The sequence below is a fragment of the Ictalurus punctatus genome, chromosome 6, assembly GCF_001660625.3.
Source record: "Ictalurus punctatus breed USDA103 chromosome 6, Coco_2.0, whole genome shotgun sequence".
NCBI lineage: Eukaryota > Metazoa > Chordata > Actinopteri > Siluriformes > Ictaluridae > Ictalurus > Ictalurus punctatus.
Genome location: NC_030421.2, coordinates 21,875,283 through 21,903,188, shown reverse-complemented (window position 1 = coordinate 21,903,188; position 27,906 = coordinate 21,875,283). Strand labels below are relative to the sequence as shown.

The window sequence follows — 27,906 nt, the reverse complement described above, 5'->3', positions numbered from 1 at the left end:
CATTGAACAAGCATGAAAAACCTCATTTAAACCCTTTCCAATAAAGATCTGTAAAGCTTATTTGGATTTTTACAAAATTATCTTTAAAATGCAGTCTTCTGAAAAGGGAAAGTTTCTGTTTTTGCTGAGTATATTTATAATATGCCCCCATGTACCCACAAATACCCACCATCAATATAGGTGTGTAGTAGCTACCTGAAGCCACGCAGGTATAGAAGAATAGGAAACATCCAAATCATACATATTAAACTATTTTCAAATCTTATTTGAGACTCTTTTTTTTTCTGCCCTACGTAGGTTCCTCCCTAGCCTGGCACGCTCTTCTCTGCAGAAAACCCTGGCGAATTGTTCGATAGACGAGCGGACTGATCCAGTGAAAAATAGAGAGCTAAAGCAAGACACCACCTGTGAGTTACACTGTACATGGCACACTAGTGATTGATCATCTTTATTTATTATAACTATCATTCTAGTTATAATAGCATAATAACAATAATAATAATAATAATAATAATAATAATAATAGCATATATAGCATTCTTTTAGCTAATTGAACTCTCTCCGCAAGAAATAGCTCAGGCTATTTGATTATAAATGCCTTATGTACTGCCAAAAAAAGCATAGATTGTAGAAAAAGATTGTATTGTATGTGATAGGCTGTCAAATTGTATCAGAATTTAAATTACGTCAAAGACAATATGTTTGAAATTGCTCACTCATTCACTGTTTTCTATGTAGGCTTAACAGAGTATACAGACTACTATTTTGGGGGAAGTATAAGAGACACCAGACTGAATTTAGATAACACTAACTAGTGAGTGCTCCATGATTGTGATAATCTGATATCACAAAAAAACATACACACACACAGATATATATATATATATATATATATATATATATATATATATATATATATATAGATATATAGATAGATAGATAGATAGATAGATATAGATATACCCACTGGCTTAATTGCTTTTAAGATTTTTTTTATTACGGTGATATACAAATTATAAATTTCAATCTAGATTGAAATCTAGCTCTTTATTGTATTAATGTACAGACAGCATTACAAAATTCTTATAAAATGGCCCAAATAGTGCACTGTAAAGTAAATAGGGAATTAATAAAGACATAGCATTAGTCTTGGAAAAAGTCAGCAATCTTTTTTTTTATTTTTATTTTTTATTTATTTTATTTTTTTATAACTGTTTTAATTTTTTTAATTTAAACCTCTCAAAGTTTAGGTTGACTCCCAAATAGTATCCAATTCATTATACATCCTCACTGCATAGGGTATACCATGATTGCATTTGCGATTTAGCCACAGAAAAAGAGCAACTACAAGTGCCTTTTGGAAATTATTAACTGCTAGCATGTTTAAAATGAAGTAAAAACATTTTTTTCAAAGTTGATATGAAAACAAATCTATGACTTATAATTAAAATTAAGTATATTTCTTCAGACACCTTAAGCAACTAACAAATGCTTTTTTTTTCTAGTTTTCTTGACTAAAAATAAAACACTATGGTCTATTAAATTATTATTATTATTATTTTTTGCCTTACAATATGTAAATGTAATAAATACGTGAACATTAAAAGTCGTTCTGACGGCCTCAGTAAGGGATGAAGACCGATGGCAATTCCAAGCGCTGAGCTAAAAGGTCATCACACCCGTTGAATGTGTGCCCTGCAATGGATTGGCACCATGTCCAGGGTGTACCCCGCCTTGTGCCCGATGCTCCCTGGGATAGGCTCCAGGTTCCCCGTGACCCTGAAAGGAGTAAGCGGTAGAAGATGGATGGATGGATGGATGGATGGACCTGTTGAATGAGCAGTGTTGTTTTTTTCTCTCTCGAATCTTGTCTCCCTTGCCTGCTGTGCTCGCGATCTTATTTTCCTCAAGGTCTCCCTCTCCCACTTCCTTTTTTTCATCATTTCTCTCTCTCTCTCTCTCTCTCTCTCTCTCTCTCACACTCCATTCATCTCCATCTTTTTGTTAATGCCAGGCACAATTAGAGACGGAGTTCTCACCATAGGCAAGGTCTCCGCCCCTGTCTATAGCCCTGATGAGAAGATGAAGGTCCCCGATGTACTTTTTTATGAGAACACTCAGGTGAGCGTGTCAGCACACCGTTGCCAGTGTACAGCATTACCCTCTTGTGCTGCAGCTCACTAACAACAGGCCTTAAGACACCTTACTGTCTTCATAACCTATTATTATCCCAGTAAACTTCAGGTATTGAAATGATTAGCTGGTTGTCAAGATTAATGCTGCACTTGGGGTAAAACCTTCTGTTCTTTCTGCTACTAAGGGACAATTAAGCAGGAACAAGGTGCTTGGGAATATTACTCTGTGATGAATTGCCTGTTAATCAATAGGCTCTTGTCTAGATAATTTTTTTAAAAGGTATATTAGATGATTAATTGCTTTCGTACATAGTTTTTTTTTTTTAAAAAGGTGCTGAGGTGCTGTTTTTATGACTGATAATAAAGAGGCCGAGTGTGCTTGTGCGAACTATGCATCACAATTACAAATAATTACACAAGTTCTTTCTAATGTAAAACAAGCCTTGCCCGTATTGCCAAGCTATATATGATCACAAAATTGGATATGCTGCATGGAATTTTCTCAGTATCTTTGCTTTCACGCTTTAATAATGCCACCCTGTAAATGTGCCAGGCCATCCTCGTGAGGGGGGAGAAAAAAAAAACTCTGACCTGACCTAGATACTCCCTCTCCCTTTCTGAGAACGCTCCCCTGCTGTGCTGTTAGAGGACAAGGAAAAGGCAGATGGGGAAAAAGTTCCTCCCTGTCCCACTTCTGAATGGCCTGCTTTTTGTCTTTCGAGCATGCTCAGGAGAGGAGTAGAGCCCACCACTGAGACTAAAATGAGGACATGTCGCTTAGATATGGCAGCCTCTGCGTCCTGCATGTGTTGAAAGCTAACTTTGGCTTCACAGAACATCAATGCACTGTTTGCACATGTTGTAGCCTTGTAAAAAAAATAACACTGTGCTTTAGGGTTATCTAAAAATACAGACAGCTCTATACAGTATCCAACACTCTCAAAAAAAAACAAAAGGTGGTAATAAATTATTCTTTTCCTGGGATAATACCCTCAAGGGTACACCTTTTGTACCTTTAATATGTCTATTTTATTTAGAAAGCTGCTTATAGTGTGCCTTTCCTCTAGAAAGTAATTGCAGTCTTTTTATGTAGCATAAATCGGAGGTTCTCTTTCTTTTTCGCATCCAGGGACCCCTTCCAGAGTAAAAAAAAAAATTAAAAATGTCCAAGGACCCCTATATGATTACGGTGCAGATTCAGTTTTAAGAAAAGGGCGAATATGTGCCATATTATTCCTGAGTTTTGATACATTTAGATTTTGATACAGTGTGGATCATATTAACAACACTTGCTAGTTTTGTTGTAGTTAAAGTTAACACTGGTAGTAATTGATAAAGTTGATACTAATTAACCACCACCAACAAATCCCAGGTTATTTTTCAGACATTTCTTTGAAAGCATTTAATTCAGTATATTTTCAGTATATTAATGAATTGTTTAGTAACTACAGTGAGATTTGTCAATAGAAAGCAATCTCAATATAGTTGAATCGTATTGCATTGTATCGGAGCTGTCGGAGACTTTTGTGTAACGTCCTTCTCACTGCAGCATATGATGGTTATGGAGGACATGCTGAAGGACTTCTTGTTGGGGGAACACCTGCTGCTGGTGGGCAATCAGGTAAATAAGAGGCATAATAAAATGAATCCATATAAACACTTTCATAGTCTCGTAATATCGTCCACACTGAAATGAGTGATGATGGTCCGATAGTCAGAGGTGTTCAGTGAGCTGCTCCCTAACAGTGGAACATTGAGAGTTTATTAGCACAGTCGTGGGAGGAGTGTGACTTTGAGTCATGAGGCCAAGTTGTGGTTTTTAAATGTAGAGCAAAGGTCTAAACACTAAGGGACGGTGTGAAGTTAAGAACTAGAACTCATCATGCCCTACAGTGAGCGGACACTCGCCCACTCCCTCACTCCCTATTATAGTTGACTTCCCTGTCCCTGGAGGGAGCGCTCTGACTCCGGATGCAAGGAGTGGCATGATCACAGCCGACACAATGCTCCCCGGCTTGCTAGATAGACTCTCATACATTTGTAAATTAAAGCTGATCCTAACAGATTTTTATTATTTTTTTCCTGTATCTACGATATTAGGATTGTTTGAAAGTCTGCGTATGACTGTTCTCGTATTCATAGCTGACTACAAAGTGTGTCTACTGTACGGTTTTGTGTCATAGCCGTTACGTTTGCTCTCTCTTGTTGACAGGGTGTGGGGAAAAACAAAATTGTGGACAGATTCCTGCATCTAATGAACAGACCCAGAGAATATTTGCAACTTCACAGGTGCAGTAAATCTATTCTATATGCAAAACCTTGTGTCAGCAGTAGTTTCCTTAACTTCCTTTTAATTCCACTTCCAGTACTAAAGGAAGTGGAAGAATTTGGCCATTAGTTATATACCTCGGGGAATTAGTCATTTGTCATTTATACTTATGCCAAGATATGAGTATCAGCCTCAAACTGTTAAAGTAGTAGATCTGTGCTTTGACTAAAAACAGGTTCCTTCCAGCCAGGGTCAAGTAATTATTATTTAAAAAAAAAAAACAAAAAAAAAAAAACCTTTTATCAATTAGGACACTGAGGCTACAATGAAGTCTCATTCTAACTTAACTGTGTTCTACATGCTTATTTTAGAACATGTATGTAGTGATATTAAGTTAATGCAGTGTCCTTTTGGAAGGTATTTGAGAGTCAACTGTGCCCTACTGGCCTGGATAGCTGATAGCAACCTCTAATATTAGACCAAAGAAATCACTTCAGGGATTCTCCATGCCTGTATCTCTGCTGATAAATGCTTCACATCTGAGACCTATAGACATGAGAGACCACTCTGTCTATTAACGTTTTGGGCCACTTGTATGTTTTATAATTATATGGAGAACAAGGGTACAAAGCAGAGTTACCTCAGGTCACTTAAGAGAATTCTCAGGCTGTGTCATTTCTTTTCATGTCATTTTGGAGCTAAACGTGTCGAATCAGATTAATGTAGTGTGTTACTTTTTACTCTTGGTTCATGCAGAGACACTACGGTCCAGACGTTGACTCTTCAGCCATCTGTGAGGGATGGGATAATTGTTTATGAGGACTCGCCGCTGGTTAGTGTCCCGTTACAATCCTGGGTCATTTTCTAAAATACGTCCAGCCAAGACTGAACCCAATCAAGACAAAGCAGTGTACTATTAGACAGGAGTTTCTGTGCCACCAGAGTTCAATGCAGTAAGGTTGGTCTTAAAGGAAAATCCATCCTGAATGAGTTTGTTGTTAAACTTTATCATTAACGTGTGATCTTCAGTGGCATCTACTATTTATGGTGCAATGGAATTATTATAGGTTACATTTCTTTCATGATCATTAGTTGGTGTGTTTTCACTTTGGTTAACAGTTTCCTATTGTACATTCCCCGTAAAGCTGCCTAACTACCTGCTGATATGGTGCCAATGGTAAAAAGCATTTTGCTTCATCTATATGTAAAGAGACTGATGCAGCAGCACTTTAGTCCTTTAGTCTGTAGAGTTCTCTCATGTCCTCATCTTTACACTCTGCTCAAAGAGATATAGTTCTAAAGCGTCATGCTAATGCTGCCATTCTTAATCAAATCCATCATGTATATCGCCAACTATCTGAGCCAAGTCTCTGCCGTAACTCAGCGCAACTGTGTCATACAGCTGTGTTGCATTCTGGAAATTTGAGTCCAACCTTTTCTGTTCCCGCTGCCTTGATTTTCATATTAATATGAACGTTGAACGTGACTGGAAAATGGTGTGCGAGAAAAGAAACTCTTGCTATTTTGTTTTTAGAAGTCAACGGTGAAACCTGATCATTATTACCTTATGTTTGGGCTTCTTGTCCCCCCCCCAATAACATTATTGCAACTCTGCTAGCAATAACAGTGCTCTCCTGTGATGTCAGAGCAGGACACTACTATTTTAAATACAGCACCAATCAAAATATTCGCAACATTATTGCTAAGCACATCACAAATATTTCAATCTACATCAATATGTTTAATATGTTTCGGGGCAAATGTTCCGTTAACGCTCGTAAATCAATGCAGAGGATGAAACTGACATCTGTAGTGCCAGTGAACTTTTCCCAAGTTCCAAAGAGGGCACACTTGTTGCCAGGCACCCCCAAAGATGCTATGATCCAGTTGAGGAAAAGCATGTTAAAGATTCATGAGCGGTCCAGTGAACACTGTGTACTAATCCACCAGACCTCTAGTCTCTGCGGTCTATGTGGTGTCTTGTTTTGAGTGCGAGTTGGTGGCATTTAGGTGTACTGTTTGTGAACCACGGGTATGGGTGTCCTTTTCAAATGGGTGTTAATGATGCCTCAGCTCAATACACAGCCACATCCTTCTTTTTATCTCGCACAACTCTGAGTTTATCCCTTCAATTAGCACTCCTGGCAGCTCTCGGAGTATTAATAGGGCCAGCTTTGAAGTGCTCATGAAGCACTGAATCATTTTCAGTGGTTTAGAATGTGCTTAATCTGTAACAGCAGAACAGACACACGCCACCTGTAAATGATCTGAGATGTCTTAGAAAAGATTCTAAATCTGGATAAGATGAAAAGTTGACCCACCTGAATGGATCTCAGCAAAAAAAAAATTATATATACGTAGAGACTTGAGTTAGCAGTCCATTTATGCTTTTCAGAAGTATATTTCTACTTGTACACAGTCCTATTTCCTTTTGCAATCCCGGTCAGCTTGCTGTGGTTTCAAAGTGAAATGTCAGACGTTGTCCGTCAGAGATTAATAGCAGCCAGCGAAGCCAGGACGTCATGACTATGTGTTAGTGCTATGAAAATGGATCTCTTTTATTTCTGCTTGTCTCCATGTGCTGGTGTGAAGGTGAAGGCTGTAAAGATGGGTCACATCCTGGTAATAGATGAGGCAGATAAAGCTCCCACTAATGTCACCTGTATCTTGAAGACTCTGGTGGAGAGTGGAGAGATGATCCTGGCTGATGGCAGAAGAATAGTGTCAGGTAATAGAGTGGGAGGGGTAGCTTTTTTTTTTTTTTTTTTTTTTTTTTTTTTGGCTTTAGGTAAATATTAGTCTAAAGTAGGAGACAAATTATTCTTCCTCTCCCTCTAGATCCAATGGAAGCAGATGGGCGAGCCAATGTTATACCCATGCATCCAGACTTTCGCATGATTGTTTTAGCTAATCGACCAGGCTTTCCTTTCTTGGGAAACGACTTCTTTGGAGCTCTTGGTAAGACATCTGGCATTGGACACATCTGATTGAATTCAGGCCCCCCGCCACCCCCCTTCCCTGATATTAAAAGCGTATTCTAGAGAACTGTAAAAACAAATATAAATAATGACACAGCTGCCTGTATATGAGTTTATTAAGTGGTATTTTTAGAATGAAAAACAGTCCTCTTTTCCCAGACAGTAGGAAAGCATTCTATGTGACTCCGTCACAAAGACTACAGAGAGAATTCTAAGTGTATGCATTATCATCAAGGCTGCTTTGAAGGATCTAAAATATGAAACTTTGATTATTTTTCTCACTGTAGAATTTCATTAGTGTTATGCCAATGATGTCTTCCCCATTACAAGTCTATTCATTTCAATGAAATATTTATTTGTGTAGCACATTTAACAGCAGACATTATCACAAAGTAGCTTTACAGAAATAAATACATTCAGGATATATATTTAAATGTATGAATTTATCCCTAATGAGCAAGCTAGAGGCGATGGTGGAAAGCTAAAACTCCCTGAGTTGATATGAGGAAGAAACCTTGAGAGGAACCAGACTCAAAAGGGAACACCGGATAGAGCAATTATAAAATAATCCCATAAATAAATCCCTTCTATAACTGTGTACTACATGCTCAAAAAGTGCAGTTGTGTCACCAGGAAATTTGTTACAGCTTTCACATGAAGTCTGTTTTGTTGAACTCATCCATTGTTCACTGTTGGAGACAAAACTGTTCGTGACAATTGCACTTTTAAAGCTTATCATAGCAACTGTAGTCCTAAACCAAAGTATCACAACTATTCATATGAATTGTGGTGCAAAGCCATCCATGGTTTTTAAGTGGTGGATTTTTTCATTGATGAGAACTCCAACCAGAAGTAAGGCATCAGACACACTTTATGACCCTGTGTGTGACCCTGACCTGTGGTAGTTTTTGAACAATCTTTAACCCGATTCGCCTTATCAATTAAAAGTCTGTTCGGTAATTTTCAAGTCAGAAGACGTTTCGTAATATTTGGCGAGGGTCTCCTCCCTTTCAGGCAGCTTCAGTAAAATATCTTCTCAGAGGACAAAACGTCTGTGAATAGGTGAAAAGGTAAACACCTGTCAGTCAATTCGGAGTGGTCCATCATTTATGCACTAGTATACAGCATGGGTGCGTTTATTTTGTGGCCATGTTTTGGATGGAGCATGTAACATGAGAGGCTGCCTTTGTTTGTATTTTGAGTTTTAAAACTTCACCAACTTTCCACCAAAATCGCTGTACCTTTATTTATCACATCTAAATATCAGGTGTCCTAGAGCATTGCAATCAAATGATGGCTCTAATATGGATATTGGTATTTGTGTTAGGGGACATCTTTAGTTGCCATGCAGTGGACAACCCGAAACCTAAGGCAGAGTTGGCTATGCTAAAGCAGTATGGACCTGATGTTCCTGACACAGTTCTCCAGAAACTCGTGGCAGCATTTGGAGAGCTGCGTGCCATGGCTGACCAGGGAACCATCACTTACCCTTACTCCACTCGGGAAGTGGTCAACATTGTCAAACACCTACAGGTACAAAACTTTCAAACAATGTAGCACTTAAACTTACGATGCTGCAGCTGGAGAGAGACAGTGCTGTGGGGGACTGGCGGCTGTGACTCCTCACTCAGCCCACTCACTAACTCAGTTGACACATATAGGCCAGGCTGCCACTCTGGCCCACAAACACAATCGATTACATGGACACGTGCATTCTTCTATCTATACACTTCCTGCTCAACACTGACAATGGATTGGCTATTAAATTTTTTTTTTATTAATTAAAAAAAAAAAAAAATAGATTTATACCATTTTCCAGTATAGAATCTAATGAAATCCAGCAATAATAAACATTTTAGCAATTCCCATTGTAATATCCTTTGAATTAGAGAATGGAAATAACATGTAACATTCCTAAATGCAGGCTATCTAGAAATATTTCGAGAAAAACAAAATGGTGTTTCATGTGGTTCCAGTCCAGTTATTGTGGCTTGTAAAGTTTATTTAAAAATAATTACCACATTATGACTTGTTACTATATCCTCGTTTATGGAACGATAATGCCACATTATGACTCGTTACTATGTCCTCATTTATGGAATAAATTGCCACTGGACATCCGTCTTGCATCCTTAATTATCATTTTTAAAAAGAGGCTGAAAGTGTGTCTCTTCTTCCAGGTGTTTTAATCTAATTTTTACTATTGTCTATTGTCTGTCTCTATTTGGTTTTATTCTGTTTTCTATTTTACTTTTTCTTACTCTGTTCAGTACTTTGGTCAGCTTTGCTGTGTTTAAATGTGCTAGATAAATAAAATTTACTTACTATATATTGACGTATATAAGGAAACAAGCTTTTCAGTGATAGTGTATGACAGGTCTTGATTGTGTTGTGGGTGGAGCACGAAAAAGTGATGAGTTTGTATATTTAGTATTACAACGTAAGATACGACATGTTATAGATGCAATTTAATCCCAAAAAAATCTGAAATACGTTGCTATTTCTACATGTAGCAGGTAACATTAAATATTCAATTACAAATAATTGCAGGACATGTGATAATTCATACACCTGGCAAGGAAATCTCCTTTACTTGTGTCCTTTCTGATGCTTGTTCACACAGAGATTTTTTGCAGCACTTCGCACCTTTCATGTCTAATATGTGTTAAGACACAATTTGTTCCGTTCCATCTTAATCACATCATGCTGCTTCTCTTTCCTGCACTTGGATTCGAGCAGCTGTTGTCTTTGAATGGGACATCACCGTTCTCAGTACCTTATGATTAATCAGTCCAGGTTATGTAACCCCAGATCAATATTTGAGTAATCTATAATAAGTCTCTCTACACTTATTGATCCAGTGCAAACCTAATAATGAAGAAACAAAAAAAAAAATGCACATGCGGTGTCTTGTTCAAAATGCCCTGCATCATTGGGTCATCTCTGAGCCTACACAATCTAGAGCAACACATCCAACTTTTGTATAGATTTTCTTGTCCTGAGTTCCAATAATCCCACCTGCTCAAGACCCATATCGCATATTAAAATAGAAATGATTGATGGTGTTTTTGGGGTGCCCTGTAAGGTAAACCTATCACCTTTGTCTCTGTCATGTATGGCTAACATGCCTGGTTTTAGTGCAAATGCCTGTTTTAAGTTTAATGATACATTTGCCCAGTCACTCCTGTGTGCGCAGTGCGAGTCTGTCGTCATGGTAACATAAATCAGGGGCATAAATCAATATCAGAGTCAGCAGAGGTGATATTGACAACAGTGGCCTGTCTACCTTACTGTAGCTCTCTCACCACCTACCTCATTAGGCACCTGGACCCATCACACCACTCAGCACAACACTTTATCTGCCTTGACCTCATATTTTATATCAGGCCTCATATTGTGTGTGGGCAAAAAAAAAAAAATGTTTCTCTGAGGTCTCAAAAGTAGGTTATTTTATTTCAGGTCATCCAGAGAGCAGTGTGACTGTTTCAAAATAAATCACTGAGTAAATGATTCTCAAGTAAGCTCTTTATATTTATCTCCCTAGAAATTTCCAGACGAGGGCCTGGCTAACGTAGTGAGGAATGTGTTCGACTTTGACGCCTACAACAAGGACACAAGGGAGGTTCTGATTGCAGCTCTGCACAAGCATGGCATTCCCATCGGAGCCAAACCCACCAGTGTCCACCTGGCCAAGGAGTAAGAACCCAGGATTCTCTCTAACATTCTAACCGGTCCACTGGTTGTGTATTGACAGTGTTAGTGAAGAGCTATTATACAGCTTTTCTTAACTGAACTCGTACTTGAAATACATGTATGATCGGAAGATCATAAGTTCAAATCCCACTACTGCTGGGCCCTTGAGCAAGGCCCTTAACCCTCAGCTGCTCAGTTCTAGAAATAAGATAAATAAGAAGTAAGTTGCTCTAGATAAGGGCGTTTTTCAAATACCATGAATGAAAATGTAATCCTTGAGAATTATAGTGTCATGTGATCCCAACTGTAAATTTTATGTATGTTGACTTACAAGTCACTGTGGTAATCAGTGCATTTTTTAAATTCAACTCCTGATATAGTATGTAAGTTGTAGCAGTCTAGCAATTGTATTTATTATAAAGACCTCTGTGCGAAGTATGTATTTATTGTCATTGCATTTTATTGGTATTTCTCTACCTCTGAATTGAACTGAAATGAATTGCAATAACACTGACTTGTTGACCACTTGTCGTTTGTTCCCTAGTGTACTTACAGTCTTTGCCATTTAATAAAGGAAAATATTTGTTTCTTCTGTCTCATTTTGTCTTATTTCAGAATTTTTAATATGAGAATTCAAATAATTCTTTTGACTGTTTTCCTTTTAAAATCAAAACAATGAAGAAACAAGTATTTTCAATCTCAACTCTTTGAACAGATAGAAATATGTAACGAATTGCTATCAGGTTCAGTATCATAATTTATAGAATGTGTATTTTATCTGTGCTAGGAATAGTATTTCCACATGCGTGAACTCAAGCATGGCAATGTAGTCCTTCCTGGTGAGAACAGATGTGTGCAGATGGAACTAGTAGAGCAGAGTGTTATCTCACTGCACTGATAGAAATTTAAAAAAAAAAAAAAAAAAAAAACGAAAAACACCTCATTAAATGGAGGCATTGTGCTGTTATGTAATTTGAGGTTCTTTCATTAGCACCCTCTTTTATGTGCATCCTTCTTCTGCTAGTTGATGAATAGGCTATTCTGTTGACTAAAACACAATAGAATGAGGTAGGCAAAGATACATCAGCCTTTGAAATGCATATGTATGTTGAATCCATATTCTCCCTTTCCAAGGTTGCCGTTACCAGACTGTAAGATGGCTGGGTATTGGACTATTAACCAGGGTGGCGGTGCACGGCGGAAACTGCTGTGTCCTACCGAATCCCATCGTATAGATATCAAGGTATCACACATCGTTGCTAAGTCCAGAGCTCTTCTCGTATAATGTAATGCTGTGCAGTTAACGTGACCACGATACATGGTGCTCTCCAGGGCCCAGTGTTTTTAAGAGTACAGGGTTATCCATTGGAGAGACACGAGGCCAGAGCGATGAGCTTCACAGAGGAGTATGCACACTGGCAGCTCCCCATGAATGAAGTCAACATCGTCTGTGACGTCACCACTGATAACGGTAGGCCAGAGGACCAGAGAGCACTTCAGTGGAATAGAAGTAGAGGCTGTTGATGATTGTGTTATAATGGAACAGGCTTTTGATAGGCTGTGTTTAACATCAACATTGTTCTGTAGATCTAGTCTAGTAGTAGGAAGTCAAGGTGAATGGACATGTTATAACCTTGAAGACATTTCTGCACTCATCCGGTAGCAAGTAAGTTAATAAGATCGATTTATAGACCATGATGAAGTGTCGTATACACAAATACCAGCATAAGACGGACACAATGCCATGGTCCCTCTCAGTACAGATTTGTTTCATGAACATTATTTAAATGTGCATACTAACCTTCTGTCTATTTATTAGCATTATAGAGCTTTTTAGTTCTCAAGTTTCCACTAACAGAACACATTAGGTCCAAGTGTACATTATTCATCGGTCTACTTGTTTTTGAGTTATTAAGCTTTGGAGTCAAATGGATTAATAACAATACGAATTCAATAATCAATATAATAGCTTAAATAATGGTGGGTTGTGATTTCTAGAGCTATAACTAAATGAAAAAAAAATCACAGACCCCGCTTTGAGAAGCACCCATCTAGAGGAGGTGATATGAATGCATGTATAACTGTAGATATTTCACAGTTGTTGAGACACTTTGAAAACCTTCATCAATTTCTCTTCAAGATTATGATACAACTCCAGTGGCCTTACTACTTCTAGACATGTCTCGAATGACTGAATATTGCGATGTTGACAAGCTAATTTGTTGTTGTTTTTGCAGATGTGATTTATGTGGCGACGTGTAACCCCGTGTCACTGTACGCCATGCGTGAGCGGGCAGACACGCTGCAATCCATTGAGCTGTATGATGTCTTTCCCCGGACCATCAGCGGAGTGTGGCAGCCTTTCATCACTGTGGCTGCATTGGGCAGCCCGCTTAAGGGCCAGGTGGTGCTTCATGAGGAGCAGGTGGGTTTGTAGGAGTCTTGCAAAAACACATGTACACACAGACAAAACAATCACATTGTTACATCATCATTAATCCCACCTGCTGGTGTTGTACAATCCATCATTGACTACATGCTGTTCCCCCAGTCATTTGAGAATATGGGAAGGCATATTCTGTTATTATGCTGATGCTAGCTCTGTGTGAGACAGCAGATGATTAGAGTGTGTATACAGCCGGGTCCATAAGTGTATGGACAGCGACACAATTTTCATAATTTTGCCTCTGTGCACCACCACAACGGATTCTAAATGAAGTAATGAACGTGTGATCGAAGTGTAGACTTTCAGCTTTAATTCAAGGGGTTTAACAAAAATATTGCATTAACCGTCTAGGAATTACAGCCATTTTTTACACAGTCCCTCCATTTTCACAGGCTCAAAAGTAATTGGACAAACTAACAAAATTATAAATATAAGGATCATTTTTAATACTTGGATGCAAATCCTTTGCAGTCAGTTACTCCCTGATGTCTATGGAGCCCATGGACATCATTAAATGCTGTGTTTCCTCCGTTGAGATGCTTTGCCAGGAATTTACTGCAGCCTTCAGTTGCTGCTTGTTTGTGGGTCTTTCTGCTTTTTTTGTCTTCATTAAGTGAAAAGCGCGCTAAATTGAGTTGAGGTCAGGTGACTGACTCGGCCATTTAAGAACATTCCATTTCTTTTCCTTAAGAAGCTCTTGGTTTGCTTTTTGCAGTATGTTTTGGGTCATTATCCATCTGTACTATGAAGCGCCATCCTATCAGTTTTGCAGCATTTGACTGAATCTGAGCAGAAATGATAGCTCTATATACTTCATCCTCCTACTTCAATCAGCAGTCACATCATCAATAAACACCAGTGACCCAGTTCCACTGGCAGCCATACATGCCCATGACATAACACTGCCTCCATCATGTTTGACAGATGATGCTTTGGTATGCTTTGGATCATGAGCCCTTCCTTTCCTTCTACATACTCTTATCTTCCAATCATTCTGGTACAAGTTAATCTTGGTTTCATCTGTCTAAAGAATCTTGTACCTAGAACTGGACAGGCTTTTTTTTCCTTAGCATGTAATATCTGACCTTTCTTGTAACCAGTGGTATGCACATTGAGGTAAACCGTCTGTATTTACATTCATGAAGGTGTCTCTTGATTGTAGACTTTGACAATGATACACCTTCATGTTGTGAAGGGGTTTTTCTTTAACGAGGAAAGAATTCTGCAATCATCCACTTTAGTTGTCTTCCATGGTCTTCCAGACCTTTTGGTGTCGCTGAGCTCACCAATGCATTCCTTCTTTTTAAGACTGTACTAAATTGTTGATTTGGGCACTCCTGAATCTTCTGCTATTTCTCTGATAGGCCTGTTTTGTTTTTTCAGCCTAATGATGGCCTCCTTCACTTGCATTCACCTCTTTGGACCGCATATTGAGAGTTCCCATGAACAGCTACCGAATGCAAATTCATGACTTGGAATGAATTCCAGATCTTTAATCTTCTTAATTCGTAATGAAATAACGAGGAAACGGACCACACCTAGCCATGAAACTGCTTACCAGTCAGTTATCCAATTACTTTTGGGCCTGCGAAAATGGAGGGACTGTGTAAAACAAATGGCTGTAATTCCTAAACGTTTAATTCAATATTTTTGTTAAACCCCTTGAATTAAAAGCTGAAAGTCTACATTTCAATCTAATCTTGATTACTTCATTTCAAATCCACTCTGGAGGTGTATAAAGGCAAAATTATGAAAATTCTGGCATTGTCCAAAAACTTGGACCCGAGTGTAGTGTTGTTATGAGTTTGATTTCAATGTGAATTTGATCATTTTTTAAATTGTTTTAGTCCTTATGTGCATTTATGAATAACACACAATAATAATACATAATATGATATTGTAGTATTAAAATACATGACGTCTGTGCTTTACTAATAACATTTAGAGGGTGTTTGTTTGAGGGAAAGTTTGTAACATAAGTGATATGGCTTTGGTTTAAGGACCACAGTTTTCCAAAACGCCTTCCCTGAGTATAAGATTATAGCTCTCACAGGTCTCTCTGAGCATCTAATGATACTTTACCTAATACGGCCTTGGAGCTACGCACAAAATAAGCAAATAAAATGAATTTGCAAAAGTTGTTACTTTTCGAGCGCTGCCCATAGAGGATAAAAATATCTAAAAATGCTTTTCTGGGTAAAAGTGTCGGTGTGTGAGAGAGGAAAAGTGCTGGACCACTTCAAAATTCTAGACACCAGAAAGGGGGTCATCCAGAGGTCATGGTTCTCCCAGTAGAAGAAAAACAAAGCATGAATGGAACAGTGGGGCCCAAAATCCTGACATCTATTCTTAGCCAGTTTCACCATCTATCCAGGCCTGATGTAACCTTCCTATTTATAGCACAGACAGTGTGAACTGTATGTCAAACAGCCCATAAGGAACCCATTAGACCTCAAGAGCGAGAGATAAATCCAAGCTGGTTTTTTTTCCATAAAAGTCAGTTGAAGATTAAACAGTTCATCGTGAAAGAGGCCTGACTCAGCCAAGTGACCGTGTTTCATCTTCAGCAATGTCACTTACTACGCTTTTAATACTGCTCACGTTTCAAAGGCCCAAAAAGGGCATTCAAAATTAAGAGTTGTCAAATGAATAGAAAGTTATGGGTGAATGATATTGCAAGTGCTTCTCTGCTGTCTGTAGAGTAACACAGTGCTGCATGTGGACCTGGTGACCGGTGCAGTGAGGAGACTCGTCCTATCTCCAGGTAAAGAGGAGGAACCCGTGCACAAAACCTCCAACTGGTGGAACACAAAAGACTCTCAGGTTCGGTCCTGGTACATGCCAGGTTGTTTTCACTTGCGGATTCATAATAAAGCATTTTTGAAAACAGTTGTGTATAAGACTTGTGTATAAGCTCCACAGACAAAACATTACCACTGCCTTGTTTTCGATGTCTGTAGGTTGCATAAAAGCAGATCATCAGTTGCTGGATCAAAATCACTGAACCTCAATCTCAAAGAAAAGTTGAGGGTTTATTTTGAACAGATGTTTAACTTAAAAGTCTAATTTGGGAACCAAAGTGGGGTAAAATTTCAAGTCACTTGTGGTGTGCTAACTCGACATGATTGGAACTGTTATTAAGGTGATGGGAAGCATAACCAAGTATTAGGATAGAAATAACACGTACAACTAATTTTTTGTCTGGGGAGCCTATATCATCCAAAAAGTTAAAATAAACATATTTATACTGCAAATTACGTGTTGATCATCAGTACACTATAGATATCAAATAGTAATGTTTGTATCAGTCAATATCTCAAAATAATGTGTTGCTACAGTCAGCATCCAAAATGTGCCGGGAGTTTGCTCACAAGAACTGGCTCCTGTTCTACAAAGCTGATGGGTGAGCTGATCTCTCTGGTTCGATGTTCTACTCTGCGAGCCTCTTCTTGTCCTAGTGTAATGACATGCTCTCTGCCTTGCATTGACAGGAATCAGCTGGACGTTCTGGATGTGCTGGAAGGCCAAGTCCACACCATCACCCTCCCCATCAACGTTAAGGCTGTATTCTTGGTGGCTGAAGACCGCTGGCTGTTAATTGAGAGCACAACTGACAGGTGCCTCGTGATTTATGTTATTTTGGTACTGTGTTGTGCATCGCTGTAAGCATGCTATGATTTATGATGTTGCTAATCAAGATACTATGCCTGCTCATTATCACTAATTTGCTCTATTGCAAAATGTGCTTGTTTTTCTGGATGCAGGAAGTTCCTGTTGACCAAGCCCATGCCCATGGGAGTAGAGGAGTCAGGTGTGTGTCAGCTTCATACCATCAGTGAGGATGGAGTCAGCAGTGGCTTTGGTACCAGCTCAGGTAGAGTAGCTGTTTTGATATACAAAGTAATAGTTTAACATCTCTTAACATCTGTGTACTCCATGGCATGCTTATATAAACTGATGTTTAGAGTCCTACCCTGCTATCAGAGTATTTATTCAGGGTGTTGCATCTTTCCAGCCTTTTGGATTTCATATTTCATTAACAATGGGCAAGATTTAGTCAGTCAGTATAGGAGTTTATCAGTAAATATCTTGCTCATTTTTACTGTAATTCTAGCAGGAATTTTATTAGGTCATTTCAGAAACCAGGTTTGACTTTCAATACAAATATCAAGTATGTTTTCACAATGGCCATGTAGCAAAGCAATACCATGGCAATAAATAAATTGTAAAATGGTCTGACATTCACCATACTGTGTTTAAAGTAAATACAAATTGAATTATATCAATTTGTATTGATATTTTTGTGTATATCTATTTCACTGAGCAACAACTCGTATATACTACCACTCTTAAGTTTAGACACACTCATTCTTTATTTTTATTTCCCCCCCCACATTTTAGAATAATAATAAAGTCATCAAATCTCTGGAGTAACACAAATGGAACTATGGGAATTATGTTGTGATAAAAAAAATCCAAAATGAATCAAAATAATTTAATATTTTAGCATCTTCAAAGTAGACCCCGTTTTGCCTAGAATTTCCAGAAATGTCTTCTTGGTATCTTCTCAACCGATTTCTTGAGGAATCTCCCTGAGATGGTTTTTAAACAGTATTAAAGGAGTTCCCACCTATGCTGGACACTTACTGGCTGCTATTCGGAATATTTCGCTCTGAGTCATCCATTTTAAAAAAATATTTTTTTGTAAATAAAATATTATGTACGTTTTATATGTTGGCACAATTATATTTTTGTCTATGACCCAGATTTCAAACATTTAAATCATACACCTTCAAGTCAAAAGGTTTTTAAGATCATGAGAAACATTTCAGTCAAGTGTCTCTAAACTTTTGACCGGTAGTGTATGTTACTGAATAAAACTCTGCACCTGTAGGTTTTAGATATGCTAATGCTCCTGAATAGTGCACTGATCCATAGTTTTGGTTATGGATTTTGGTTGGTAACAGCAAATTGCTCATTTGAACAAGATTGTGTCATCACGCTCATTCAACAATACGCTACATACAAATGAGGCTACAAATAATTAATTAGAATTGATGCCTATAATGACGTACATGTAAATAACCTATGTGCTGTAGATGTTGTGCATGTGAATTAATTGCAGGGTTCTGCTCATCTAAGTGAGATTAGCATATATAATATGACTTGTCTGTATCCATAATATAACGTCGGTGTAGTGTTGGAATATATCAATCATAAAGTCAAAGTATTCAGTCGTTTGCTACATTAGTATTCAATACAAAAACATTTCTGCAGCACTACTGTGCTCTAACAAGTGCCCTTGTGCATCCTTCACATGCAGTAGATGTCTGAAGAACAATGACCTCATCATTACAGGATTTTATTTATTGTGCAATCCAATTAACTAAGCAGAAGTGAACTCGTGCAGCAAGGTTATATAAAAGGTTTTTGGGAGGGGGCATTCTCAGTAAACAGACAGTCCAGTGACCATTTCTGAACATCTGTCTTCATCTAGAAACAACATCTACTCCACATCTGCTTGGTGTGGCCTGATATCTCGGGAGTTTACAGCTTGATTAGTGCTTCTGTAAAAGAGCGCACCTCTTAAGTCTGAACGATGACGTCAGGGGCTGGGGTCGAGATTTACTTCTTGTTTGTGTATGCGTGCTTGCTTAAGCTGCACACAGACCACAGATTCAGATTCATTCTTCCCACTTAAAGACGACCTATGCGGTCATCTCTCACTTTCCATATAGGGTGACATTTATTCCATTGCCTTATTATTATGGAACCGGGCTTGGAAAGGCTTTAACTTTGTTGGTCTGATTAACGATGCCAATCGTTTGAAGGCTTTATGGCTCATTTGATAAAAAAAATAAGCTCTGTCTATTTTTAAGGCTTGAAATAGCAGGCGAAATAAATAGCTTCACTGTTGTTTATCTCCTGCTGGAATTTTATTTGTGGAAGAGGACTATCTTGATGGTCGACTCCCCTGATGAAAAGTCACCTTTCAGACGATCGTCACCTCTTCAGCTTATAACTTTATATGGCTTAAAAGTATCGCACAGGCACAAGACTGCAGTAGGGGTAGGCGATATGGCAATAAAGCATCATATTGCAGTGCACAACGTACTTTATAAAAATGTGAAACGGCAGTCTCTTATTTAAAAAGCTCAAATTTGTGACTGTTTGAAACGTAGTAGAATTCTCGAATCTGATTTATTCAGAAGATGTTGATTAATTTTTTTGCAGTAGTGACTCTGACATTTTTGCCAGCTACAATTCATATGATAGTTTTAGTTAGTTAGTTACAGTTACATTTATATAGTGCTTTTCTAGACACTCAAAGCGCTTTACATAGGGGGTGGGGGGTGGGGGGGATCCTCAACCACCACTAGTGTGTAGTATTCACCTGGATGATGCGACGGCAGCCATATTGTGCCAGAACACCCACCACACACCAACTATTAGTGGAGAGAAGAGTGATGTAGCCAATTCAGGGATTGAGATTATTAGGGGGCCATGATAGAGCAGGGCCAATGGGGGAATTTCGCCAGGACACCGGGGTTATATCCCTACTCTTTCACGCTAAGTGTCCTGGGATTTTTTTTAATGACCACAGAAAGTCAGAACCTCGGTTTAACGTCTCATCCAAAAGATCAGATAGTTTTGTATTAATGCACTGCTTGTAATATGTTACTGCTGCTATAGAAACAGCTCATTCCCTGCACTTGCATGGCAGATGATCAACATAATCTAAGGCTAATAATAAACAGATTAGCATTGTTAATTAACAAAGAAAACATGTCATCGTTGATATGTTGGTGCTTTCTCAGCGATTTGTACCAGTCAGTAAGTTATGCCATGGAAGGGTCATCAGAACAGAGGACTTCTCGAATATAAGAGGAATAAAAGATTTAGTGTGTCGCATTGGGCCACATCGTAGCGCCCTTTTGTGGATTATTTTAGTCCTTCAGCATATCCTGTTGTGTTTTATTCCTGAAAATTGAAACAAGTGGTGAAAAAAACATACTAAACATCTTGGATTGGAGTGTTACGGAAGCGTTGATGATACCTGGCATATTCTCAGTACGGTGATGTAATTTCATCCTTTCACCCACGCTTACACCGGAGCAATCAAGATGGATGAACGTGTCATCAGTGTCATTTGGTGGATTGGGTAAATGCACAATTCAGGACAGAGCCTGGCTTTTGCTTTGAAAAATGACACCTTAATCAAGCTGAGTCTGACAGGATGTCATGAAACACACCAAATTATGGCCAGTTAGAGTGAAATGTTCAGATGTCATCCATCAACAGTAGCAAACCAAGAAAGACCCCTAACTCTATTATAGCTTTTACATCAAGCAGAGGTGGAGTAAGGGTCATGGTGATAATAGCTAAAGCACACAGTTTATGATCTCATTTGTCCTCTGTTCCATGGCTCAGGGATGGAACCTGGCGCCCCTCAGGATGTGTCCAGTGAACAGCTGCCCAATGAGAACCTCAGCGCTGCCCTGGGACAGAAGATCGTCTCACCAAACCGCCTCATTTGTGACAGTAACACCTACGCTAACATCATAGTGGGCTTTCCGGACCTGCTGGTGAGTAGCTGTCACAACCTGTCAATCAGCCATCCTGTTGCCCGCAGTATGACACACTACATCAGTATTATTAAATTCACAAACAGGCCTGAAGACCTCATGCTATAGCAGGAGACCTGACTGATTCAGAAATCTTTCACTGTTCCACTCTTTCACTCAGTCTCCGAGTGAGGTGTACAGTTTTCAGAGAAAATCATCCCTCACAGAAGGCAGAGGGCCTGACATGTTTTTTGGGTCGAGTCGCCGCACCGGACCTGCGAAAAGAGTCAACTGCGTCAGTCTGGTAGGAGCCAATCAGGTGGTGCGAGCGCTTCCCCCTACACAAGTGCCTCTGGCTGACATTTACCCTAAAGGTAAGGGGGAAAAAGATGAACCAATGCTTAGATTAAACAAAAAAATAGTTAAGCACTTTATATTGTATAATGTACATTTAATTACAGATATCACCCCGCCTTTGACTTCTGCCTATCTCGAGGTAACGGATCTGAACACCAAGAAAGTCAAGTATATTCCAGTGCCAAGGTAAACACACTGGTTTCTTAGAACAACGCACTGTGCTCCAGTTTTTATGCTGGTTGAACATGTGCTGTGTCTGACCAGAATGTACGTAAAGCTGCAGTGCCCCCTTCTGTTTAGCCCAGATGGTGTGTTAAGAGCAGTGGAGTGCAAATGTTTGTATTCCCCAAGGTTTTTGTATGGGGCGAAAAAAGGGAAATGTATCTCTAATTTCCAACTCAACAACCTTGAATTACAATAAGTTAAAACTAAAATGCATGTGTATGCTACAACAGGAGAACAATCCAAAACAAGAAAAAATCACTAGCTTGAAAGAAAACTTTTGCCATGAGATCACAGTTTGATTTCTGAGAAAAGGATGAGCATGCAAGACTATTTATTCACGTTCACATAGGGAGATGCAAACTTTTTAACAAATGTCATTTTGTTGTTATACACCAGCACTGTCTGATTCAAATCACAGGTTTATATCAGTGCACTCGTTCCAATATGTTATCGTTTCTATAGTAACAGCTCATTTACAGGGATATGTATGACATGCGTCACATAATCTAAGCCTTAATAATAAATGGATTTTTTTAAAAATGTAACAAATTAAAATGATTTCATTATTTAATGTTTTTGGAAGCAGTCTCAGGTGTCAGTGCTTTGCAACAGTAGGTTTTCCTCTATGGGTGAGTCTTTGGTACAGAGGACTTTACACAAGCTGCCTTTTTTTTTGTTTTAAAGTGCACCTATTATGGTTTTTCAAATGTTACCTTTCATGTAGTGTGTTAGTAAAAAGTCTGCAAAGTTTAAAAAATCAAAGCGCACGACAAACGGAGTTATTGACTCCCAAAAGAGGGAAGCGATTCTGAACTGCTGAAACGAGTCGTTTAGTAATTCCAGACTTTTTTCCTGTACTAACCTGCGTAGGTTTGTAACAAAAAGCCCCGCCTCTGAAACTCGTTATGGTAGTGGCCATTTCCTTTTTGACACACGCTGACAATCACAACAGACTGGGACATCTGACCAATCAGAGTAGAGTATGCTCTCTGAAAGGAGGAGTTTAGAATGAATCATTTAACCAGTCGTTTTTGACACTGGGGGAAAAAAGGTAATGCTGCAATTTAAATTATGAGCACGTTAAAGTGTTTTTTTGACCTTGGATGCATGTAAATCTACTGCGTGAGACCTTTAAAACAAAATTAGGCACGTTTCAAAACCATAATAGGTGCACTTTAACTAAAATAGAGAGGAAATAAAGAGGCTGGTGAAGGAACGACTGGTTATAGCTGTTATAACATGAGTGATAACATGAATTAGCTTGTTTCAAGGATGTTCGACAACACAAAGTGATAAAAAGTCTGACATTTTAATGAATAAAAAATGTATCGTCAGCAGAGTGCTGTGTAATAAGAGGAATAAAACATGATAGGGCATGTTGTTTATGTATATGCATGTACATACACAAACACACACACACACACACACATATATATATATATATATATATATATATATATATATATATATATATATATATATATATATATATAATTTTTGTTACTTTTTTTTGTACTTTATAATATTGAAGAACAACCAAGAATTCAAGTCTTTACTTTGAACAACATTATGAATTTCGCCTAGTCTAATATCTGGCTTTTCTTTGTAATGGGAGCTACCTTGCTTTTACACCACAGACAATGCAGAAAATGCAACCATTGACAATATACATTGGGTTCCCATTCATTACAGTTATTCATTTCTCTGACCACTGTCTCACTTTACCAGAGGCACTTCATAGCAGAAACATCAATATGCAAATCTATTAAATGGTGCATCACTGCATATGTCTCATATTCTTCCTATGTTCCCACACTGTTCCCACACCTACAGGACTATGTCCATGTCTCCTTACACGGCATGGATCTCTAAGGTGTCGGACACTGATGTGCTGATCGCTCCACTGGGCTCTGGTGGGGTTGTGACTGTAGATATGGGAGGCTATGTGAGGGTGTGGGAGACAGGATTGGACAGTTTGCAGCGCTCCCTGCTGGAGTGGAGGAACATGATCGGTTCCGAGGACGGCCGACCTGTCCAGGTAGGAGAATGTTTGCAATGAAGCAATGTTTCAATGTTTATTAATACAGAGATTTAAGGGGCTTTGTGATTTGATGAGCATTTTATTGTTAGCTAAATATGCATAAAATCATGTTTATGCCTACAAGTTTACTTTTAAATGTGAAGTGTACCAAATGATTTCATCACTATTTCATTTGCAGTGCCTTTTCATTCGGTCTGTATTGCTGTTGCAGCACATGACCATGTGATGGCAGACTTAGGCCTCTAAGTGGTCCTTTGAAGACTATTTGGCATTAAAAGCACATTTTTAAAGCTATTAGCAACATGATATGGGAACAATGTCATATTTTTTTCTTTCTTTCCAAGTCATTGGACTTGGCCTTTATTTGAGTTTATGTACGTTTTTGTACTTTCTCGTGATCAGTATCTGTTTTGTTTACACCTATCACAGTTTTAATGCTTTTTTCCCTCTATACATTTTATATTACTAGTTTGTTACATTGATACTTTTGTAAAAAGATACTTGACAACATTGTTTTATGGCTAAAATTCTGCAGCCTTCCTCCTTGAATTTAGTGTTGCATGGCAATGCTTCAGTACTTGGCTATATGAATGAGAGGTAAACAGCTGACCCTTTTTATGTAATTAGACTATTCCGTGTATTGGGTTTGCAAATATGTGGAAGGTCTGTCCGCTCCACCCTGTATATTCAGTACATCACATCTGAAATCCATAAATGAGAAGAGCATTAATGAACATTACATGAGAGCTGTATGTTCTCACATTCTCACACACTTTTGATGTACATGATTCGCGCACACAGTTGACCAGTGCATCATTAAATTACTTGTAGTCACACACCTGGTCGAGGATATTTACTAATGGAGTAGCCGTGCATCACTTTTCTCTCACTGATTTGTTTTTATACTCTGATTATGCAAGTCGTTCTTCACACACACCCGAGTCTTTGTCTGATCCTATAGATTCCGTTCCTCTAGAAGTTCTCCAGGAGAACCTGTCCATTAGATTCCTGAACTGTAGGGTTCTTCTTTCATAGCTCTCTCCCAGCATTCATCACCTCCGCTCCATCACATATATTTACCTAGATCTCTGTCCTCAATGCTTTGTCTCACTAAACCTCTTTGAACACTGTTCAAAAGTAGTAGCGCAGGTTTGCTGTGTAGCCTGTGTAAAGGTATGGTATGTGTATGTGTGTTAACACAGGGGGTGTAAGAGAGGGAGGGAGGGAGAGAGAAAACAGGGCTGAAACTGACAGTGTCTCACTGTTGGCACTTTGAGGTCAGGATTTATAATGAGACCTGAATCTGGGTTATCATGTTACTGGACTGAGGTTATCCTTAACTTCCATGTCTACAGGAGCTGCCTCACACAGTCTGTAATCCTACCGTGCCTTATTTCCATACACACACACACAGTGCTAGCTATGTTGGGTCAGCTGGACTCTGTGGGTGTGCTCAGCTGGAGAGTCTGAGTGGAACACTGTGGGATGTGGGATTAGAGGACATCCTGGATTAGAGAGATGGGGTTGTCCTGTGTTTGAGTGATGGATAGGAGATCCATCAGACTCCAAAACAAAAAATCAGAGGAGTACTACTCATTGGCTTGTAAGGACGTATCTGGCTCCGTCTGTGTTTTCTTTTCAAGTCAACTTAAGTCAGCGACAGACAAATCATAAGCTCATTAGCAAGTCAATGAATGCTCCAATGTCATTGCACAGTGCCATGCTTTGGTTCCTGGAAACCATTGTTATTTATTGGGGCAGTCTAAATTGTTCCTATCAATGAGCAGAATGACCTTTGTTGGTCAGCAGGATTTGATAACAAATACAAAGCTGTTGCTTGACATATCAGCAGTCAACTGAGTCACTAGTTAAGTCACGACTAAGCACTAAACTGCTTGTTCCAGGCACCTGGGTAAGTGATTCGTCCACCACTATAAGTCACTTTTATTTATACAGGACATTTAAAAGACAACAGGTGTCAGTCCAAAGTGCTTCATAATTAGAGCAAGTAAACTAAATTAATTCAAACTTGACTGTTCTCTGCCTTGTCAAAAAAGTAAAAACGAACACCAGTGGAAATTAAGAGAGACGACAGCACGGACACAGCACGAAAGGAAGTGCGAGGCAGTGACAAAATGTGTAAGGCAATACTGACAGTAAAGCACTGCACAAAATGCAAATAAATACATTATAACAAGATATAACTAGTTTAAATTGTAGTGATGGATGCAAAAGTTGCTGTTAATAAAAAATAATAATAATAACATAGAAAATATTTAAAGTTACCCATACACATGAACCACCGATGACATAAAAAGATATGTCTGGATCCTATAAAGCTTAAGAAGACTGGGAGAATATATATGTTTTCAAATTTGATTTTTATAAGTGTATTGTAATTTTTTATTTAAAAAATGTGTTCTATAGACTGGGGCATCACCAAAAAAATGCAAGATTGCCTTTAAGCCTCATCTGAAAGCGTAGAATGGTTAAAAGCAACTGGTTAGAGGATCTGATTGTAGGTTGGTGTCGTTTTAAAAAAACAATGCTTAAACACTCTTAACTTACTTCACCTTCTCTTGTGTTACTTCCAGTGACAAACTGATCCATTTTTGAACACTACCGCAACAGACTTCTTATATGTAGGCTACCTAAACATTACATGTACCAGATACAATCAATTGTTTGCATTTCGGAGATCTGCGTGTATGATTTCTCTTACGCCCCACCGCAATGCTCTTTAGGCCACACACTTGTCTATTACATGTGGAAATCCTTCACTATTGGAATACCTGATGTATAATGCTGTTCTAGTCTGCATTCCTCGGATTGCTCTGCTAAATGAGTTAGTGGTGAGAATGACGGAGACATTAGAGCAGCAGACACCAGCAGTAAGAGGGTCTCTTTAAGCTCATACTGGGATCCCTGCCACCTGCCTCATTCCACTGCTATAGACTCATTCCCTCTCTCCATCCTTCAGCTTTAAAACCCTCTGTCACACATTGTCAGATTTTATTTCCTCTCCCTTTCTCCCACTGTTTAACTCCTTATATATTTTCACACTCCACTCCAGCATTCTTGTGAATGGTGCCTCTGTTACAGAGTATAGTGGGGCATTCCTTCAGCCGTGGGTGTTTTTCCCCTTTTTCAGTCTCATGCCTCGCTGGATTAATGAGTCTGTAAATTTCCCTCCGTTCTCACAGGCTGGACCCACCTGGCGTGGATTTATGAGGAGGGTCGAGACAAAGTGAATCACTTTCTCGTCACATGTCCAAACACTGCACGGTGGAAAGCCGAGGAGTACTGACGATGCTGTGGCCCTCTGCACTGGTGTTTAATAAGATTGATTACAATAGTCCTGGCATTCTGCTGAACTTTCAACAGCGTTCACCTACGTGCATACCAGTTCAGTTTGAACATCTATTTTATTTGGATTACAGGCCCTTTCTTTTGTCAACAATGTGAAATGAAGTGCTTGGGAATATCCTTCTCAGGTGCACAGTAATTGACAGTAGTTTTGTTTGTTCGGCGCGCTATCTGCACTAGCTTGTCCAGACATGGCCTATGGAGCGATAGCTGGGTCAGAATGAGTCCCTTGCAGTTCAGTGTAGGCATTTCCGTGATCTGTATGAATCCCGTTGTTTGGTGGGAAGAATTCACTCTGGCCTTTCACCCCATGAAAGAGTCCATTATGAGGGCATGGCCATCTCTCAGTTCTGTCTTTCCTCCGTCTACGGCTAGCACTTTTCCCTTTATTAAATTCACATTAATCGAGTGAATAACACTCTCCTACGCGTGCTGATGTCAGAACTGTGGAATGTTTGCCTTTGTTCCAGTGCTTATATTGTTCCCTGAGGCAACTGATGCAATTTCTGTAGTACAGCGAAAAAGCAGATAATTTGTCTCACTAAGTTTGCCATGTTTTACAATAATATAGACATGGACAAACATATAAGTGAAGACAGATACCTGAGTAACATTAATGGTCTCTCAGTTATTGGAAATTCTGCAAACCAAGAATAGTTTGACATCGCACAAGTCCATCCATTTACTGTAGTGAAATGATGTATAGCCCGTGACCCAGTGCAACACAAAACAGCCATGTGGGGAATGTAGGTTCCTGTTATTCAGGCCAGCCTGACGTCAGTGACTCTCTCTCCAGGCCAACCATATATGTTCTCATGTAGGGCTGAGCTG

The 27,906-nt window shown here is 38.9% G+C and overlaps 1 protein-coding gene across 1 annotated transcript in view; it reads left to right on the top strand.

The window, feature by feature from the left end:
* The window catches only part of vwa8 (von Willebrand factor A domain containing 8), a 76,018-nt gene that overhangs the window by 25,194 nt on the left and 22,918 nt on the right, over positions 1 to 27,906 (top strand). Inside the window, exons 18-37 of the mRNA XM_017470129.3 lie at positions 298 to 407; positions 2,015 to 2,121; positions 3,685 to 3,756; positions 4,348 to 4,424; positions 5,161 to 5,236; positions 6,997 to 7,132; positions 7,243 to 7,362; positions 8,710 to 8,915; positions 10,927 to 11,078; positions 12,210 to 12,318; positions 12,408 to 12,546; positions 13,313 to 13,500; positions 16,222 to 16,344; positions 16,860 to 16,924; positions 17,013 to 17,138; positions 17,286 to 17,395; positions 20,953 to 21,107; positions 21,268 to 21,460; positions 21,548 to 21,629; positions 23,502 to 23,706. Of these exons, the coding sequence (XP_017325618.1) occupies positions 298 to 407; positions 2,015 to 2,121; positions 3,685 to 3,756; positions 4,348 to 4,424; positions 5,161 to 5,236; positions 6,997 to 7,132; positions 7,243 to 7,362; positions 8,710 to 8,915; positions 10,927 to 11,078; positions 12,210 to 12,318; positions 12,408 to 12,546; positions 13,313 to 13,500; positions 16,222 to 16,344; positions 16,860 to 16,924; positions 17,013 to 17,138; positions 17,286 to 17,395; positions 20,953 to 21,107; positions 21,268 to 21,460; positions 21,548 to 21,629; positions 23,502 to 23,706 (2,551 nt within the window). The remainder of the gene's footprint in view (positions 1 to 297; positions 408 to 2,014; positions 2,122 to 3,684; positions 3,757 to 4,347; positions 4,425 to 5,160; positions 5,237 to 6,996; positions 7,133 to 7,242; positions 7,363 to 8,709; positions 8,916 to 10,926; positions 11,079 to 12,209; positions 12,319 to 12,407; positions 12,547 to 13,312; positions 13,501 to 16,221; positions 16,345 to 16,859; positions 16,925 to 17,012; positions 17,139 to 17,285; positions 17,396 to 20,952; positions 21,108 to 21,267; positions 21,461 to 21,547; positions 21,630 to 23,501; positions 23,707 to 27,906) is intronic.